This window comes from Neophocaena asiaeorientalis, unplaced genomic scaffold (assembly GCF_003031525.2).
Source record: "Neophocaena asiaeorientalis asiaeorientalis breed wild unplaced genomic scaffold, Neophocaena_asiaeorientalis_V1.1 scaffold148, whole genome shotgun sequence".
In the NCBI taxonomy this organism is placed as follows: domain Eukaryota; kingdom Metazoa; phylum Chordata; class Mammalia; order Artiodactyla; family Phocoenidae; genus Neophocaena; species Neophocaena asiaeorientalis.
The window spans coordinates 2,868,804-2,888,506 of NW_020174050.1; the positions used below are offsets into that span (position 1 = coordinate 2,868,804).

At 35.5% G+C, this 19,703-nt stretch overlaps 1 protein-coding gene across 3 annotated transcripts in view; it reads left to right on the forward strand.

Moving 5' to 3' along the window:
• MTHFD2L (methylenetetrahydrofolate dehydrogenase (NADP+ dependent) 2 like) overlaps positions 1-19,703 on the forward strand; it is a 130,059-nt gene that overhangs the window by 17,019 nt on the left and 93,337 nt on the right. For all 3 annotated transcript variants that reach the window (XM_024754177.1, XM_024754178.1, XM_024754179.1), the window contains exons 2-3: positions 806-990; positions 1,610-1,732. In XM_024754177.1, coding sequence (XP_024609945.1) covers positions 806-990; positions 1,610-1,732 — 308 coding nt within the window. The remainder of the gene's footprint in view (positions 1-805; positions 991-1,609; positions 1,733-19,703) is intronic.

Genomic DNA, 19,703 nt, shown 5'->3' on the forward strand with positions numbered 1-19,703 from the left:
TTCCCATAAGGCATTTTTTGTGCCTTTCCAGAGATAGATTTATGTCATCTATCAAAGTATAGTACTTCTTACCTGCTTAAGCACTTAAAAACTGCCAGGAAGTAATGTTTTGTGCAGTTTTTCTATTAGAAATGATGCCATGGTGTGGGTGTTTGGGTAGGGGGGCAACTGAGCCTTACTTACTGGCCTGGTCCCCACAGTAATCAATGACAAGCATGGCAAGACTGGCAGCTGTCATCACAGTTGTCCTTGTCCTGGAGCTGAGGGATAAAATGTTTCCTTTAGTAAGTGAGAAGAGTTGTGTAGTACGGAGCTCATGACTTCAGGGTCTTGTACAGGATATTCTATTAAGAGTGAACTGGCTTTGCCTTTGGGTCAAAAGGCTATGGGGCCACGTATATACACCATGGCCTGGAGCTTTGAAGATGGGTGCTAGTTTTAACTAGACTGTGCTGATCTGTCTCTTCTGAAAAAAATAGCAGAGCTTTTAATACAGCCAATATTATAGAGCCAATATTCTAGAACTTTAGTATGTGGTTTGATAATTGAAATATATATATGTAAAAGTTATGTATACTATAGATTGTAATGCAGAACTAAAAAGCAGAGTTGGACTCCTTTAAAAAATTATAAATATATTTTTGAACCTGAAGAATGAGTGTCAAATATACCTGAAAGAAATCAAATCTTGGTTGCTCACTTGGGGAATCATAAATGTTTTGTTCACTCCTGTACTTTAAATTTATGTGGTTGAATATTCCTTATTGCCTTTTTAGTACTACGTTTATTCCTTTGTTTTCCACAGACATGACGCAATTATTATCTCAGGAACTGAAATGGCCAAACAAATCCAGAAAGAAATACAGCGAGGTGTGGAATCTTGGATTTCTCTTGGGAATGGAAGACCTCACCTCAGTATCATTTTAGTGGGTGATAACCCAGCAAGCCACACATATGTCAGGAAGAAGATCAAAGCTGCTGCTGCCGTAGGTGGGGACATGTTTTAGTTGTACTTGTTAATAGATAATGTTTTCTGGTTTTACTTCAAAGTGTGATAATTATGAATGATAATTGTCAACTAAGTGCTATTTGAATGACATGTATTATTATTATTATTTATTATAGATTTAGTTACCGAAGTTTATATTCATTTCTTACTTTTTCTTCAAATGTCTTATTGAATCAATTCAATGTGATTTCAGATCTTATGGTGAGATGTGAGAGCAACATGTTAACATTTAAAGGGCCTGTTTTTTTGCTTTAATCACGTGATAAACCTGACTAGTTCACTCAGCCGAACTTGGCCTAATAGTGGTGGTGGTGGTATTGGTATTCTTACTCTCTTCAAATCCACTAACAGTAGCTTATCACAGATGAGCATGATTTGCTAAATGGGTTACTGGGCCAAAGAATGCATGTGAATCACGAGAAAGCATCTGTACTATTTGAAAATTCCCTCCTGATGGTGCTTAGAACATCATTTTTGTAGAAGGGCCTTTTCTTCCAGTGGGATAGGAGCAGAGGGAACCGATCACACATTGTGTAAGACACCATCAATGAAAAAACACATCTTTGTTAAAGTGACTTTCTGTACTTGTTTTTCTTCCAGGTATCTGTAGTGAGATCATTCTAAAACCTAAGGATGTTTCTCAGGAAGAACTTTTGGATATAACCAATCAATTGAACATGGACCCAAGAGTCAGTGGTATATTAGTTCAGTTGCCACTGCCAGGTACATAATGCTCTTCTATATGCCCGGTTTGGTTAGGAGCAATCTTTTCAACATTATATCATGACACTGCAAATAATTTATAAAATATGTTCAGAAGGGGATAGCTATTATATTAGCATGCAGTAGGTGGCAATTTCTGAATGACGTTTACAGTGACTGAAAACTGTGAAAGAAAAATTTAGGCTTTGGCAATACATCCAGTTCTTGTTTTGCACAATAGTGTAAAACCATGAAAATGACTAAGTTGAAACTGGACAAAGCAAATCAATAAGAGAATAACAATTGTTCTGTGACCTTTAAAATGTTTTCTCAAAACACTAAAAACTCTCTTACTGTGGTTTATAAATATATAAGGAAATGAAAAATAGTAAAATTAATATTTATTCAGTACACTGTAATTTAAAACATTAGAAACATTGAGAATTAAAGTATTACTTCATTGCCAAAATCTTGTCAAGAGGAGTTTGAACAGTTACTTGCCTTCTTCTCATCATACGACTTATTATATGGAGCAGGCATCTTTTCTATGCCTTGGTGAATTGAACTGTCAAATTCTTTTTAAGTTTGGATCAACTTCCATTTTGTCCTTTGTCCTTTCAGTCATGAGATATCTCTGAGAGTTTCTTTAATGTGAAGTTTTGTTCTGGTGTCACTTCCTCTGGGGCGTTGTCATCCTTTTTGTCACAATCACGTTCCTCATTTATTTTGATCAGTTTGCCTTCACGAAGTTCTTATGGCTGCATAGCTACATTGCTCCAAAGGGCACGGTGTCAACATTCCAGGGTCATCCCCTATTTCTCGTACAACCCATTTACATTCAGTTAGAATCCTGTTGAAGCGACTTTATCTTGTTTTTTACATTCATGGCTCTTACCTTCTTGCTGGCCTAGGTCTCTTCTATCCTTGCTTTGCTGTCACCATCTTCAGGTCTTCTATTCACATCCAATTTCATTTCCAGCATCATCACGTTTTATTTCTTTGTTGCACTTTCATCTTTATGGGCTAATAGCCTCTTTTGATGACTCACTTTTGTGAAATGTCAAGCGAGTTTATCACTGGAACACAAGGAAGCAACATGATTTGCTGTCTGCGTTTGAACTGAATAACAGATGTGCAGTGACCAAGCACTGACAGACTTTGAAAGAAGTGACATGTTAGTCACTGATCATGATGCTCATCTGTTATTTACATAGTGATTTTTGGACCAAAGAGCTAGCAGCTCTTATATAATTAGTCACAGTTAATATGCCATGATAACTGAAATTTGAACTGTGTTGTTGGAAGGCTGCTGTTATTTGACTAAATTGTGGCTCTGAAATTTGTACATATTTCAATGAGCAAGGCAAGGACTGCCTGAATATTATAGATTACAGTAGTTTTGTGCAGTTTTGAGTTCTTCTGTAAGTTCTGACTTGCAGAAAGTAAAGCTGTATGATGTTATCACCTGGGATCTTTGTATGGTATTAATTTTTAATTTATCCAATGATATAACTTAATATCTTAGTATATGTTATAACATTTATGGTATTTAAATTACACCCAAAATTCACATTTCTAATTCTTTTCCTCCAATATGGCTGCATTTAAAAAAATCAGAATGTTGGAAAGGATGTTAGAAGTTATCAGGGTTCCCCTCAAAATGCTTCTGACAGATAATACTATAGATTCATCATGTTAAAATTAGCATAGTGATTTATCCCGTACTTTTATAACTACAAAATGAATTCAACACATATAGCATACTCATTTGATATCATAGGAAATTAAGGTCTAGAAAATATCAGGGGTATATTAACATCACAAATCTGTTTTTTTTGTTTGTTTGTTTGTTTTTTGCCGTACGCGGGCCTCTCACTGTTGTGGCCTCTCCCGTTGCGGAGCACAGGCTCCGGACGCGCAGGCTCAGCGGCCGTGGCCCACGGGGCCAGCCACTCCGCGGCATGTGGGATCTTCCCGGACCGGGGCATGAACCCGTGTCCCCTGCATCGGCAGGCGGACTCTCAACCACTGCGCCACCAGGGAAGCCCTGTCCAAAATTTTTGACATTGGGTTTAAACCCAGTTGTTTGGCTCATGCAAAGCAAGAATCTTTTTTTTTTTTGTACTGTGTTTGCCAAGCAATCTTCTTGTGGTGTGCAGTTTTTAAATTTCCCCCACTTATATTTGTATTACATTCAAATCATTATAGAAAACATATCACATTTCCAAATATCTAGTTTGTCTTCAAAAATTAAATTCATGTCTGTAGAAATTTTACCCCTTTATGGGCAATATTCCTTTTTGTTAAATTTATTAGCAGTTTGCCACTAGATGGCACTAGTGATCTGTCTGTACTAAAATAAATTGAGTCCTGTGTTCATTTTAGAAGGTGAGAAGCCTAGAGCTAAAGGAATGATAACAAATATTTGGATGCTTTGAGAGAGGGCAATTTTCTATCTAGCTGAAAAGAAAAGCCAATAATATACAAAATAACAGTGACTAAAATGTGTTACGTTAAGCATGTATTATGTCTTAGGCACTTCACATTAGTTGATTCGTTGGATCCTCACAGTAACCCAATGGTGGTGGAGCTATTATGATGTACATTTTACTGATGATGGATTTAAAGTACAGAGAGGTTAGGTAACTTCCTCTAAGATCACAGAGCTGGTAATTGAGCTGGGATGTGAATCCAGGCAGACTGGTCCCTCATGCCATTACTGTTATGTTACCACCCCCACCAGCATGCCGTGTTAGCTAGTGGGTAATGTGTGCTTACTAGGTGACAGGTATTCTTTTATATGGATGATTTTATTTAGTCCTCAAAACAGCCTTATGAGTAAGAATTACCTTCTTCATTTTACAGATCAGGAGACTCTATTTTACTTAACCTACATTATACTGGGACATATAGTTTGTTGGTTACTAGAAAAAGTTGGATAAAGTAGGAAATCATAAAACAATGCATTTTACCTTAAACATTGTATTATGACATAAAGTATTTATATATTAATTCATCAATCTTTTTTTTGTTTTGTTTTGTTTTTTGTTTTTTGTTTTTTTTTTTTTGCGGTACGCGGGCCTCTCACTGTTGTGGCCTCTCCCGTTGCGGAGCACAGGCTCCGGACGCGCAGGCTCAGCTGCCATCTTCCACGGACCTAGCCGCTCCGCGGCATGTGGGATCTTCCCGGACCGGGGCACGAACCCGTGTCCCCTGCATCGGCAGGCGGACTCTCAACCACTGTGCCACCAGGGAAGCCCCATCAATCTTTTGATGTAGGTTGTTGGGGAGGAAAGTTTCCTCTTCCCTTCTAGGTTCTTCTGGCTGGTGACCTGAGATAGATTCACAGGAGAAAAACAAACAAAAGTTTAATAACATGTGTACTTGGGAGAGACCCAGGAAAACTGAGTAACTCGCCAAAATGGCTGAAGCTTTCACCTTAAATACGATCTTCAGCTAAAGACAAAAGATTCAGCTAAAGACAAAAGAACATGTTGGGCGTAGTGGTTTGGGACTTCAAAGGGGAGGAAAGCAATTCACCTGGAGATGCAAAAGCAGATGTTTGCTGGGCCATGCAGGGGCATTGGGACACAGAGTGGACTTTGATGTCTAGGCGCTGCTGAGTTTCCCCCAACACAACTAGTCCATTTTCTTTGCAGGTATTTCTGGAGATACCTCTATTCTAGGAATAGGTCCTGTATCTAAATTCTTTAGGCAGCTAATGGGGAGGTAAAAACACAGACTTACTGAGTCTTCTGTTTCTTAAAAATAATCAGCCTAAAATAATCCTCATGCCAAAGAGACATTTTGGGGTGGCAAATTGTGCTTCCCTACAAGATCCGAGTCTCTATGGAACCTACTGTTTGGAATTTTGTGTTATCTTCTGGCATTAATAATACCTATGAATCACTGCCTATAATTTTCAGTTTGAGATAAAACTAAGTGAAAATTCATCTATATATATATTTTTTAAATTTATTTCTATTTATTTTTGGCTGCATTGGGTCTTCACTGCTGAGCGCAGGCTTTCTCTAATTGCGGCGAGCAGGGGCTACTCTTTGTTGCAGTGTGCAGACTTCTCATTGCAGTGGCTTCTCTTGTTGGCGGAGCACGGGCTCTAGGTGCGCGGGCTTCAGTAGTTGTGGCTCATGGGCGTAGTTGCTCCGCGGCATGTGGGATCTTCCCGGACCAGGGCTTGAACCCGTGTCCCCTGCATTGACAGGGGGATTCTTAACCACTGCACCACCAAGGAAGCCCCCCATCTATATTTTTAAAGTGTCTCCCAGTGTTCATGGTTGTCTTGTCCTTATCTAAGTCATTACTAATTCTTTTTAATTCTCGAGTCTTTTGAGAACATTCAACCTAGTATTCATAGACATATAACAACTGTTTGTTTGTACTGTTTTAATTAAATCACATAATTTACTGGAACTGGCAGAAACAGGTTGAGAAATACACACACTTGTCTCTTGATTATCATGAAACTCTACTGGTAGGTGCAGGAGTAGTTTATTAATGACATTCTGATACTCTTTCAACAAGCCCTGGGCATCAACCTGCATGCTTTAAGAAGACGTGGAGATCATTAGTCATTCTGATAGGTTGTGTTGGGGAAGGGCAGATTTCCCCTCTATCTCTCTTGAGTTCTGTGGCTGGACTACTACACAAGACAGATTAACAGGAGAAAAAGAAACAAACTTTAACTTATGCACATGGAGGTCCCACAGTCATGGGACCTAGGAAGTGGCCAAAGCAGGCAGCTTTTATACTTTTTAGACAAACAAACAATAAATTTGTGAGGAATTCACAGGACAAAGAAAATTAGGCTTTGGGTGCTTAATTAGTGAAGAATCTAAGCAGAGTTTGAGTTTGGGATGGTAAACTAAAGGAGTAACAAGTTTTGTTTATATAAGTTTCTCGCCCCAAATTCCCTACCTCTGGAAATCAGGGTGTCCTACCTTCAGATGCAAGGAGTGCACCTTTCATGAGAGATTTATTTCCTACTTTCAAGGAGACAGAGCGGAAGGTCAGAGTGTCCCTCTTAGAATGGCTCTTTCTTAAGTAACCAATTCAAAATAATTAATATGCCATTGAAGCGTATTTTGGCATGGCCTGCCCTGAGCCCCAACAGTTGGCTATGTGCAAGTGGATTGAAATAACCTCTCTCCGGTGCATGTCTTATAAGATTTTCATAATGAACCAATGAAACAATGAGCAAATGAACAAATGAAATGATTCTAGTCAATTACATCTCCAATTTTCCATCATTTTGTTAATAATCTGGATTCCAAGTTATTTCATGATTCGAAGTCGGAAATTATTTTTCACAGTTAGGGTACTATGTTGAGCAAAAGAAATTCCAAATTAGAATTATAATTCTGGTGTTGGAATACAAGCTTGCATAAGGATTAAACAGAATGCGCAAGCAGTTTTCATGCATCTCATTTGGGTAAGAAAGCAAAGAAATGAGAGAGAATTCTGTCCTATTCGATGGTAATGAATCTATCACAGGCTTAAGCCCATGCTTTTGTTCAGGAGCTGTGTGACTTTGGTCCGGATTGAAAGTACTCAGGATATAATTGTGTGTCCACAGTCACATGGTCTGGCTGTTTGTCCTGTAGCTGGTCCTACATCTAGGGAGAGATGAAACAATCATATGTGGATGCTTCCCTACTCCTTTCCTAACTGTGCATAGATTCTATCAGTATCAATAAGTGATCATTTTGTCAAGGCCAGAATGATGTCTGCTATTCGTGTTGTATATACTTTTCTCCTAATTACGTATTATTTGCTTTTAGCTTTTATTGAGTTACATCTATTCAACTTATATTAAATATCATTTGTAGAGTATGTCAACTGAAGAAAAATGCACACCCTAAAAGTTGAGAGTTAAGTTTTATTTGGGGACATTACTGAGGACTGTAGCCTGGGAGACAGCCTCTCAGGTAGCTCTGAGAAACTACTTCAAAGACGTAAGGAAGGAGCTAGGATATCTAGGAGTTTTTTCTGAAAAAAAAAAAGGTAGTTGAACATCAGAAGATTACTACTAATCACAAAAAACAGACATCTCAAGTTAATGATTTTAGTGATTTTCTATGTATGGGAAGATGCAAGAGTCTGGGCTCATCGAAATTATTCCTTAGATATACATCTTAACTATCTAGGGTCAGTATCCAGAACACAGAATGTTTCCTGGTTTTCTCCATCCTGAATTACCCTCAGGGTGCACTGTTAGGCAGGGGGTGGGGTGACTACAGTGGTTGATAGCTTGATGATGGGCAACATTTGTTGTTGACTGGAATGGCAGGCAACATTCCCTTTCCACAAGTATGTGTCAGTTTGTAGTGTTAAAAATAAAGTGGAATAATGGTCTTTAAAACTTGGGAGTCAGTGACATTCTTTTTGGACTAAAGCAATGAAAGGGAAATGATAATGTCCACAAGCTTGAAGCACACTGGAAATTTGCTATAAATGTTTGTTGTAGGGTGGTATTTGGTACAGGGTGAATTTGGTTTAAAAGGGTTTAAATTATATGAAAGCATTCAGATGTAAGTCTAGAAAAGAGCAATCACTCAATTAAATTTTAATGTGGTTTTTTACAACTGCTCCATGATAACTATTACTAGTATTAGTAATGGCGATTTTTATCATGCATTATTGCCAGACATTGTTATAAAGTGCTTTAAATACAAGAAATCATTTAACACTCAGAACAACCCTTAACAGTAGGTACATTTTTTTGATCTGTGGTTTATAGTTAAGGAAACTGAACTGAGAAATTTGTATAAGGTCACAACAAGTGAGTAGCAGAGAAAATCCAGGAGACCCAATTATAGTATTCTTTCAGTCATAATCACAGTCCCACAACTGAGACTGCAAGTCAAGCACCAAGAGAGGTGCTTAATCACCTTTTTGTATTTTCTTGCTTTCTAAGAAATCGACCTCTCGTCTATTTCTGGGAACAAAATTATTTGGTAGAATGGGAAAACTTATTCTATCTTATCTATCTTTTTCTAAAATAGTTTTTCAAATATTTCCCTTCATTTATCTAGTTTGAAGCCTTTGAGGATTAACATCTTCCAATTTATGTAAGAGGATTGAACAGAGAAATCAGAATGAAATACAGGATTAAAGGATTAAGTATGGAGAAGGCGAGTAAGAAAAGTGAGAATTCACGGTGTAGATGTAACAAAGACAAAATTTTCTAGAATTTAGTAGGCATAAAAATGTGGGTATTGACCTAATTAGTGCATGTAGATATGTATATTTGTCTAAAACTTGATTCTTCATTTGGAGAAAAAAGGTCTTGCTATAATTGCTCTTCTTGAGAGCTTATGGAATTTATGTATGCAGAACACTTTTTACTCTATTTTTAATGTTCTTGACCAGAGTGGGAAATTTTCATCACTCTGGACTCCTCAGTTTTTGTAGAGCTTCTTTTCTGTTTATTTCTAAATAATTTCTAAATTAGATTTGACCTTTGTTATAGCTCCCCCCCTTTCTTTATGGAGAAAAATGATTCCACATAGAGTATTTCATTGCTTTTGAGTAATATGTTTCTTCCACTAGACTATTAGTTACATCAAAGCAGGGGGAATTGGAGTCAACATTTTTATTCCACCTTGCATCATGGTAGACTCTTAGTGAATGTTATTGCTGGAATGAATGAACCCTATAGTTTCACAGCTATTGCTTTGTGTGTATGTGTGTCATTGAAGGTTCATCCTTCTACCTATTCTTCTACATCTAAGAGAGTAGTGTGTAAGTTCTGTCACTGATCAGGATTTGGTGAGGATCTTATACCCCCATACCCTTGAAGGCTTCCTAAGTGATAGTATTTACTATACAAAGGACATGCTAGGATAATGTACATTTTATTACTTGAATAGGACTTTAGCCTCTGACCTCTTAACTACATTGATTATCTTTCAAACATACTGGGACTGACTTATTTCCAACTTTTAGGCCTTAGCTTAAATGCCACTGGCTCAGAGAGCCTTTCCCAGCCCATACCTTCTAAAATTACTTTAATTCTGTCAATTCCTATATTAGATCTGCTTTTTTCTATGGCAGACAAATAAAGTACTCCAAATATCCACATGTTCCCTTACATTTCCCAACTTCTCCGATGTTGGGGCCATGTGACTTCTGGTTACTGGACTGTGAGGGAAAGTGACTTTTTTGAGCCACTTCTGGACTGAGATGGTTAAAAGCTATGTGGCCCCTATCCCCTCTCCCCCTTTTGTTGCAGTTATCATGAAAGCTACATGTTATAGATGATTGCCAGTTATGAGAAGAAAGGAAGTGGGATTCTTAACAGAGGCTTATGTGAGTAAGAAATAAGTATCCTTTCATAAATGATTGGGATTTCAGATTAAAACACACACACACACACACAAACACAAATGTGATGAAAACTATAAACACAGATCTAAGAAGCTCAACGAACTCCAAGCCCATAAAATATGAAAAAACTATACCCAAAACACAAAAATCAAATTGTTCAGATGCAGTGTGATAGAAAAAATTTTGAAAGCAACAAGAGGCGGGGAAATGTCACATTATATACAGAGAAACAAAAGGAAGGAAATAGATTTCTTGTCAAAAACAATGTAAGCAAGAAGACAATGGAACACCTTGATTTTTAAAGTACTGAAAGAAAGAAAAACTATTGATCATGAGTTCTATACTCAGTGAAAATATCTTTAAAAACCAAAGGCAAAATAGCATTTTTTAGACATTTAGGAAGAGTAGAATCCAGACAGAGCTGAAAACAGTCAACAGCACACCCACACTATAAAAAATGGAAGTCCTTCAGGCCGAAAGAAATACCAAATGAAAATATGTATCTAGCCAAAGGAATGAAGAACAATGGAAATGGTAGCTACATGAGTAAGTATATCTGACATTTTTCTTATTAGTCATATAATTTTAGAATATAATTGGTATTTATCCCAAAATAAAAAACAACTTAATGTGTGGTTTGCAACATGTACAACAATAGCACAAAAGTCAGAAAGGAAGAAATGATAGGACATCATTGTTAGATTCTTATGCTGTATGTGAAGCGATATATCACTTGAGGGTAGACTGAAATAAGTTAAAGCTGCGTACTATAAAATCACAAGCAACTGCTAAAAAAACCCCACACGGCAAAGAGTTATAGGAATAAGCCAGTAAAAGAGATAACATCCAATAATTAAAAATGTTCAAATTATTCTAAAGGAAGAAAGAAAATGGGGGAATGATAGATTTAATCACATAAATGTAACGTTGTATATAATCCAATTAGATGTCAGAGGTTGTCAGATTGAATAAAAAACAAGACCCAACTATATGGTGCCTACAAAAAATAAATTTTAAGTATAAGGATCCAGAGAGGTTAAAAGAAAAAGGATGTAAAAGACACACTATATTAACATAAATCAAAAGAAAGCTGGAGTGGTTATGTTAATAGCAGGCAAAGTATATTTCAGAGCAATGGATACTACCAGGAATAAAGAAGGTCATTCCACAGTAATAAAGGAGTCAGTTTATCAAACAGGAATAGCAACCTCAATTGTTTACATACCTAAGAAGAAAGCATTAACAAAAACTAATAGAATTGTAAGGAAAATAGACAAATCCAAAATTATAATCATAGATTTTAGTACCTCTCTCTCAATAACTGAGAGAACAAGTGGAGAGAAAATCAGTAAGAACAAAGATTTGAGGTAGAATATCATCCAATTTGATCTAATTGACATTTACAGAACACTCCCTGTAAACAACAGAATACACATTTTTTTTCAAGTTCACATAGAACATTTACCAAGAGATAACATATTCTAGACTATAAAACAAATCTCAAATATAGAAGGATTTACATTACCTAAAGCACTTTCCCTCACCACAATGGAGTTAGATTAAAAATCACTAGCAGAAAAATATCTGGAAAATTCTCAAATATTTTGAAACTAAAGAACATCTAAATAACCCATGTGTCAAGTAAGAAAATAAAAGGGAAGTTAGAAATCACTTTTAACTTTTCAGTGAAAATACAACATATGAAAATTTATGGTATGCTTCTAAAAAATTACTTAGGAGGAAATATATAGCACTAAACACCTATCTTAGAAAAGAAGAAAGGTCCCACATCAATAACCTCAGCTCCCACCTTAAGATACTAGAAAAAGAAGAACAAGTTAAAGACAAACTAAGGACAAGAAAGGAAATAATAAAGATCAGGGCAGAAATTAGTGAATTAGAAAACAAAAAAATAATGAAGAAAATAATGAAATGAAAGCTAGACTATCAGGGAAAAAGAAAGATACAAATTACCAATATCAGGAATGAGAAAGATAACATCACTATAGATTTTACAGATATTAAAAGGGTAAAAGTGAATATGTCAGACAACTTTATGCCAGTTAATTTGGCAAATTAGAGGAAATGGACTACTTTCTTGAAAGATACACACTGCCAAAGCTCACTCAAAAAGAAATAGATAACCTGAATAACTCTTATTAAAAAATTGACTTTGTAGTGAAAATCTATTCCACAAAGAAAGCTCCATGTTCAGATGGCTTTACCAGTGAAGTCTACCAAATATTTAAAGAAAAAATAATATTAAAGAGGAGTAAATACTTCCTAAGTCATTATATGAGGCCACCATTACTCTGATACCAAAAAACAGGCAAAGACATTACAAGAAAGGAAAACCACAGAACAGTATCTTTCATGAACATAAATGAAAAAGGTATTAACAAAATTTAACAAATAAAATCCAACAATATATAAAAAGTATCATTCATCATGACCAAAATTCATCATGACTTTTATTACAGGAATGCAACATTGGTTTAACATTAGAAAATCAAACAATGTATTTCACCACATTAACAAACTAAAAATGGAAAATCATATGATTATCTCAATAAATAGATTAATTTTTTGGTAGAGTTCATTGATTCCTGATAAAAAGCTGTTATATAACTAATAATAATGAAAGGGAACTTCCTCAAGCTGATAAGGGACACATATAAAAAATTCACAGCTAACATCATAGTTCATTATGAAAGACAGTATTTTCCTCTTATGATCAGGAAGAAATCAAGAATGTCCATTTTATCATGTCTATTCATGGAGATTCTAACCAACACAGAAGGCAAGGCAAGGGAAAGAAAATAAAAAGCAGATAACATGATTGTCTATGTAGAAAATCCAATGGAATCTAGAAAAATAAAAAGCTACTAATACTAATAAATGAGTTTAACAAGGTTAGAAGATACAAGATTAATATACAAATATCAATCTCCATTCTATGTATTAGCATCAAATATCAGATACTAAGATGAAAAGAGACATTTAAAATAGCATCAAAAATGTGAAATCTTCAGGCATAAATTTGACAAAAGATGTGAGAACCTGCGCATTGAAAACTACAGAACATTCCTGAGAGAAATTAAAGAAGACCTAAATAAATCAATATATTATGTTCATGGGTTAGAAGCCTAAATGTTGTTAAGATGTCAGTTATCTTCAAATTAATTTGTAGATTCAAGGCAGTCCCAATTAAAATCCCAGCATACTTTTTTGTAGCAGTTGATAAACTGATTGTCAAATTCATATAGAAATGCAAAGTACCTAGAATAATTAAAACAGCTTTGAAAATGAGTAATGTTGAAAGAGTAATACTTCCTGATTTTAAGACTAATCAAACGTCTCAAAATCAAAGGATACGAACTTTCAGTTATCAAATAAATGTCATGGCGATGTAATGCACAGCACAGTGACTAAGATTAATAATACTGTATGGCATATTTGAAAGTTCTTAAGAAAGTACATCTTAAAAGTCCTCATCATAAGAAAAAAAAGTTGTGACTATATGTGGTGAGGGATGTTAACTAGACTTATTGTGGTGATTATTTTGTAATGTATGTAAATATTGAATCATTATGTTGTACATCCAAAACTAATATAATGTTATATGTCATTTATACCTCAATTAAAATTTGTTTAAAAGACTAATTATAAAGCTACAGTAATCAAGACAGAGTGGTATTGGAATCAGGATAGAGAAACATCAATGGGCAAAAATTGGAAGTCCACAAATAGATCCACACCTATATTAACAACTAATTTTTTACAAAGGTGGAAAGACAAATTAGTGCAGAAAGGATGTGCTTTTCACTAATGGTGCTGGAACAATTGGATTGCATATGGATACGAAACAAGAACTTGATAAATTAGATTTCATCAAAATTTAAAACCATATGACACAGCAGTCCCACTACTGGGCATATACGCTGAGAAAATGATAGCTCAAAAAGAGTCATGTACCACAGTGTTCATTGCAGCACTATTTACAATAGCCAGGACATGGAAGCAACCTAAGCATCCATTGACAGATGAATGACTAAAGAAGATATGGCACATGTATACAATGGAATATTACTCAACCATAAAAAGAAATGAAATTGAGTTATTTGTAGTGAGGTGGATGGACCTAGAAACTATTATACAGAGTGAAGTAAGTCAGAAGGAGAAAAACAAATACTGTATGCTAACACATATATATGGAATCTAAAAAAAAAGAAAGATTCTGAAGAACCTAGGGGCAGGACAGGAATAAAGACACAGAGGTAGAGAATGGACTTGAGGACACGGGTAGGGGGAAGGGTAAGCTGGGAAGAAGTGAGAGAGTGGCATGGACATATGTACACTACCAAATGTAAAACAGCTAGTGGGAAGCAGCCGCATAGCACAGGGAGATCAGCTTGGTGCTTTGTGACCACCTAGAGGGGAGGGTGGGAGGGAGACACAAGAGGGAGGGGACATGGGGATATATGTATATATATAGCTGATCCACTTTGTTATAAAGCAGAAACTAACACAGCATTGTAAAGCAATTATACTCCAATAAAGATGTTAAAAAAACAAAATAAAATAAAACTTCTGCTCTTCAAAAGATACTATTAAAAGAATGAGAAGATAAGGCAGACTAGAAAACATTTGCAGAGCATATATTTGATAACATATGTATATGCGGAATATATGAAGCGCTCTCAAAAACCAATATCAAGAAAATGAAAACAACCCAATTAAAGCCCAACTCTAGCCAGAATAAAATAAATCCTCTTGTCCTTAAAACAAGAAAAAACTGAACAAAATCAGTACTTTTCTTGACCCATCAGAGAACTGAGGTTGCAGGGCAAACCACCATCCCAAAATCCGGAGAGATAAGAAAATCCAGAAAGTTGCAACCAAGATCTATTTACCTGTACAGAAGCTACTGGAACCATAAACTGATGGAAACAACATAATTAGGAATTTTGATGAATTTCTGGAAGTAAAGTGTGTACTAACATAAGAAGGAGAAACTCCTGGGGGCCCTAGTCTTGGATGTAGCTTTCAACAAAAAAAATGACAAGACATGCCAAAAGGCAAAGAAAAACAGTCTGAATAAACCAAAAAACATCAGAACCAGATTCATATCTGACACAGATTTTGGAGTTATTAGGAAATTTAAGATAACTATGATTAATATATTAAGGGCTCTGGTGGAAAAAGTAGACAATATGCAAGAACAGATGGGTAATGAAAGCAGAGAGATGGAAACTCTAAGAAAGATTCAAAAAGAAATGCTGAAATCAAAAGCACTTTAACAAAAATGGAAAATATATTGATGGTCTCAATTGTAGACTGGACATGGCCAAGAAAAGAATCAGTAAGCTTGAGAATATATAAGTAGAAACTTCTCAAATTGAAACTCAGAGAGGAAAACAAAAAAGACAGAAGAAAACATCTAAGAACTATAGGACATTTTCAAAAGGTATAACATACACACAGTTGGAATACCAGGAGAAGAGAGAACAGGGCAGAAGAGATATTTGAAGTAATAATGGCTAAAACTTTTCAAAATTAATAACAGACACCAAACCATAAAGAACACCAAACAGGATAAATACCAAAAATCATCAAAAGATTTGAACAGATACTTAACCAAAGAAGAAATACAAATGATAAATAAGGACATAAGTAGATACTCAACATCTGTAGTCATTAGAGAAACTCGAATGGAAACTGTAATGAGATACTACTACACACCTATTAGAATGGCTGATATTAGAACTACAACTGACAATACCATATATTGGTGAGGATGTGTTGCCGGTGGGAATGCAAAATGGTACATGTTGAAAAATAGTTTGGCAGTGTCCTAAAAATTTACATATATATATTTATTATACGGTCCATCCATTCCATGTCTATGTATTTACTTAAAGGAAAAGATATATGTGTCAATATAAAGACTTGTATATGCATGTTCATAGAAGTATGATTTGCAATAGCCAAAAGCTATAAACAACTCAAATAGGCATCAACAGGTGAGTAGATATTAACTGTGGTTTATCTATACAATGGACTATTACCCAGCAGTAAAAAAAGGAATGAAATATTGATGCATACTCCAGCTTGGGTGAATATCAAGATAATTATGCTGAGTGAAATTATCCATACAAATAAGAGTACGTACTCTGTGGTTCTATTTATATAAAATTTTATGAAGTATAGCGACAGAATGCAGATCAGTGGTTATTAGTCTGCTTGGGCTGCTATACCAAAATATCATAGACTGGCTTCCTTAAATAACAAAAATTTATTTTCTCACAGTTCTGGAGCCTGTCTGAGATCAGGGTGCCAGCATGGTCGGGTTGGTGAGAGCTTTCTTCCTGGCTTTCAGACAGACAACCCTTTCTTTCTGTGTCTGCACATGGCAAAGAGAACAAGCTCTCTGGTGTCTCTTCTTATAAGAGCACTAATCCCATCATGAGGGCCCCACCCTGATGACTTCATGTAAACCTAATTACATATCATTACATCAGGGGTTGGGGGATTCAACATATGAATTTTGGGGGGACACAATTCAGCCCGTAGCAAGTGGTTACAAGTAGTTGGAGGTGAGGGGACAGGAAAGGGAGGGAGGAAGGGATGAGGAAAAGGGGCCTGTGGAAACTTTTCAGGGTGGTGTATATGTTCATTATGTTGATTGTGGTGATGGTTTCACAAGTATATACATATGTCAAAGCCTATCAAATTGTACACTTTAAATCCGTGCAGTCTATTATATTCAAATATTCTTAAATAAAGCTGTTTAAAAAATCTATTAGGAATACAAATAAATGCAATAAAACTATATGGAAAGGAAGTCAAGGAAATGATAGGCACAGGATGCAGGATGAAGTTTACCTAAGGCTGGAGCAGGAAATGAGGTGGGTTCATGGGCGAAATATATGATTAAATATAGACTATTGTCAAGTCCGTAACTTTTGTTTGGGGTGGTGGATTTGCATATATCTAGCTTATTATGAAAAATAACTAATTAATAATTTAAAATTCGATTGTGCTTGGACTAATATTGAGATTGTGTCACAATCCATTCAACCAATTTATGCATTTAGGGTTTATGCAGAGAAAAAGGTCCAGATTTTAAACAATATTTTATTCAAATCCTTTCTAACATGATTTTAGTGTTAACATAGATACAGAGGCATCCCCACAATATCATTTATCTACTTAAAAATTTTTTCTCATAGGTAACATTTCTATCAGAGAATTTATGTGGGGATGTGGGGGAACAAAATGGAAAATTCTCCTGCTGTGGTTTATGAAAACCACATGATGGCAGCATCAGGCAAGCAGTGATTTAAAAAAAAAAAAGTTTAATGATTTATACTGAAAGCTGAGTAAATCATTTTGATATGATTTACCTATCAGTGGGATTGGTAGGTCCCTGTAGCCATATGTGTCTCTTCCTATTCATTTCCAGATGGAAACCATCCCAAGAGTTATTTTAGTCACTCAGATCTATATAATTGCGTCTTTTTGAGCAGTTGCTATCGTAAACATACTATATCATGTAACTTGAGATTATTTACTTTTCAAAGTATCTTCAAAATCCAGAATTTCTTGGATCAACAATAGTTACTTCTTTTCTTTTTCATATTTTTCTCTTTTCTTCTTCATGATATCTTCATGTATTTTTGAGTGTGTTCAGCTTTGATAAAGAATTTACCAAAATCAAAAGGCCCTTTGAAACATCTGGGTATTTCTTTGTAGAAAGTCTTTCAAGAGAAGTATTTGTATTATTGCTCTCTGATGCTCTTTGTTCATTTACCAGTTCAAAAAATATTTACCTAGAATCCAATCTATTCACATGTATGTGTCTGCGATAGTCACTAGGGGAAAGGGGTAGTTAGAAAACAATTTGAGACTCACTGTCCTTGGGAAGTTTGCAAGCAAGTCCCTAAAACACAGCATCTCTTCTTTTCCCTTTTGTGTAAAAGAAGCTCATCAGAATAGACATGCTCACTTATCCAACTGTTTCCTCTATGGAATAGACACTGCTTCAAGTTTAGTACAATGTATTTGACAGAAGTCACAGTATATAGTGTCTAGGAATCCAAGGGCTTAATAAACAGGGTGTCTTCAACACTACTTCTGAAATAAGGCAATTTTTGGATCTCCATGTACTCTTCATATGACTCAAGAAACTCTAAGGGCCAAAGGTAGCAAACTTCACGTGATGTGTAGGTTCCCACTTCATTAACTTTTTTTAATAGCCTATGAAGTAAGCCTGCCTAGGGTTGTCCTCGTAGTTTCGTGGCTATAGGAGAAAGAGGCTAAGGAAGGGTAAAGGGCCAGATCCACCCCTTTCTGACCTAGAGAACACCTCCCACTCCACCTCCAAGCTCTATTCTCTCAGATTTGGGGGTAGAGTAATACAGTAAGATAATAGTCACTTCCCATTCCCTTTTTGTCCTCTTACTCCTTGATGATGAAACAGTTCTAAAATGATATTGGGTAAGTGGTAAGACTTGATAAGTATTTTCTGTCTTGAAACATTGATGTAGAACCCAGAGGGTGTAACTTATGTATTGAGTTGAGAACAGTGAACACAGCTTCTAAAAGTATATCTCTCATTTACTCCTAGAAAATAATTAACCAATAAGAGGCTGCAGCTAAATAATTTGATTAAGCAGATCTTTATTTCTTTAGAATGTAAGCTCCAGAGGTTAATAGTTTTGTTTGTTTGGTTAGCTTATATAATCCTAAACCCTTAGAACAGTGCAAAGCACATGGTAGACAATAAATATTTAAATATTATAAATACATAAATATTTATTGAGTGAATAAATGATGAATTTTCAGAGGCCTTGTCTACACATGTTCAGAGTGTGGACTTTAATGTATCAGCATAAAGCTTTGCCTGAGATTTCTTATTTTTCAAGTCTTGAAAGGAAGAAATAAATGAAAAACAAACAGACATGAATCTTTTACATTAAATTTATATCGGAGGATATAAAAGTGCCAAATATCTAATAATGTAGATGCAGCTATTGACAAATCAAAATTTTAATGAAAGCCATTTTGGTTTTCATTGTATTTGAAAAAGATGGATGTCAGAGGTTGTAGAAAGATCAGACATCTTTTCCTTATATTAGTCTATTCTAATTGTCTGCAGGTTTCCACTAATTTGTCTCAGCTTCTTCATTTATAAATCAAGGGTAATTGTAGTCATTTATTCAACAAATTTCCAAGCACTGTGCTTTGTGCTAGGAATACATCAATGAAAAAAAAAAGAAGACAGAAAGTTCTGCCCTTGCTGAGTAGTAGGAGAGACAGACAACAAAAAATAAACATAATAAGTAAGTAATTACTGTATATCTATTAGAAGTTGATATGCTATGGGAAAAAAGAAAAAGTAGAGCATGGTAAAGAGGATTGGGATGTTCGGGGGATGTTCAGGGATATTATATTTTTATTTTATAGTATTTATTATACAAAGGACATGCTAGAATAATGCACATTTTATCACTTGAATAGGGTTTAGCCTTTGACCTCTTAACTACATTGGTTATCTTTCAAACATACGGGGGCTGACTTCTTCCCAACCTTCATGCCTTAGCTAAAATGCCACTGGCTCAGAGAGCCCTTCCCACCCCTTCTG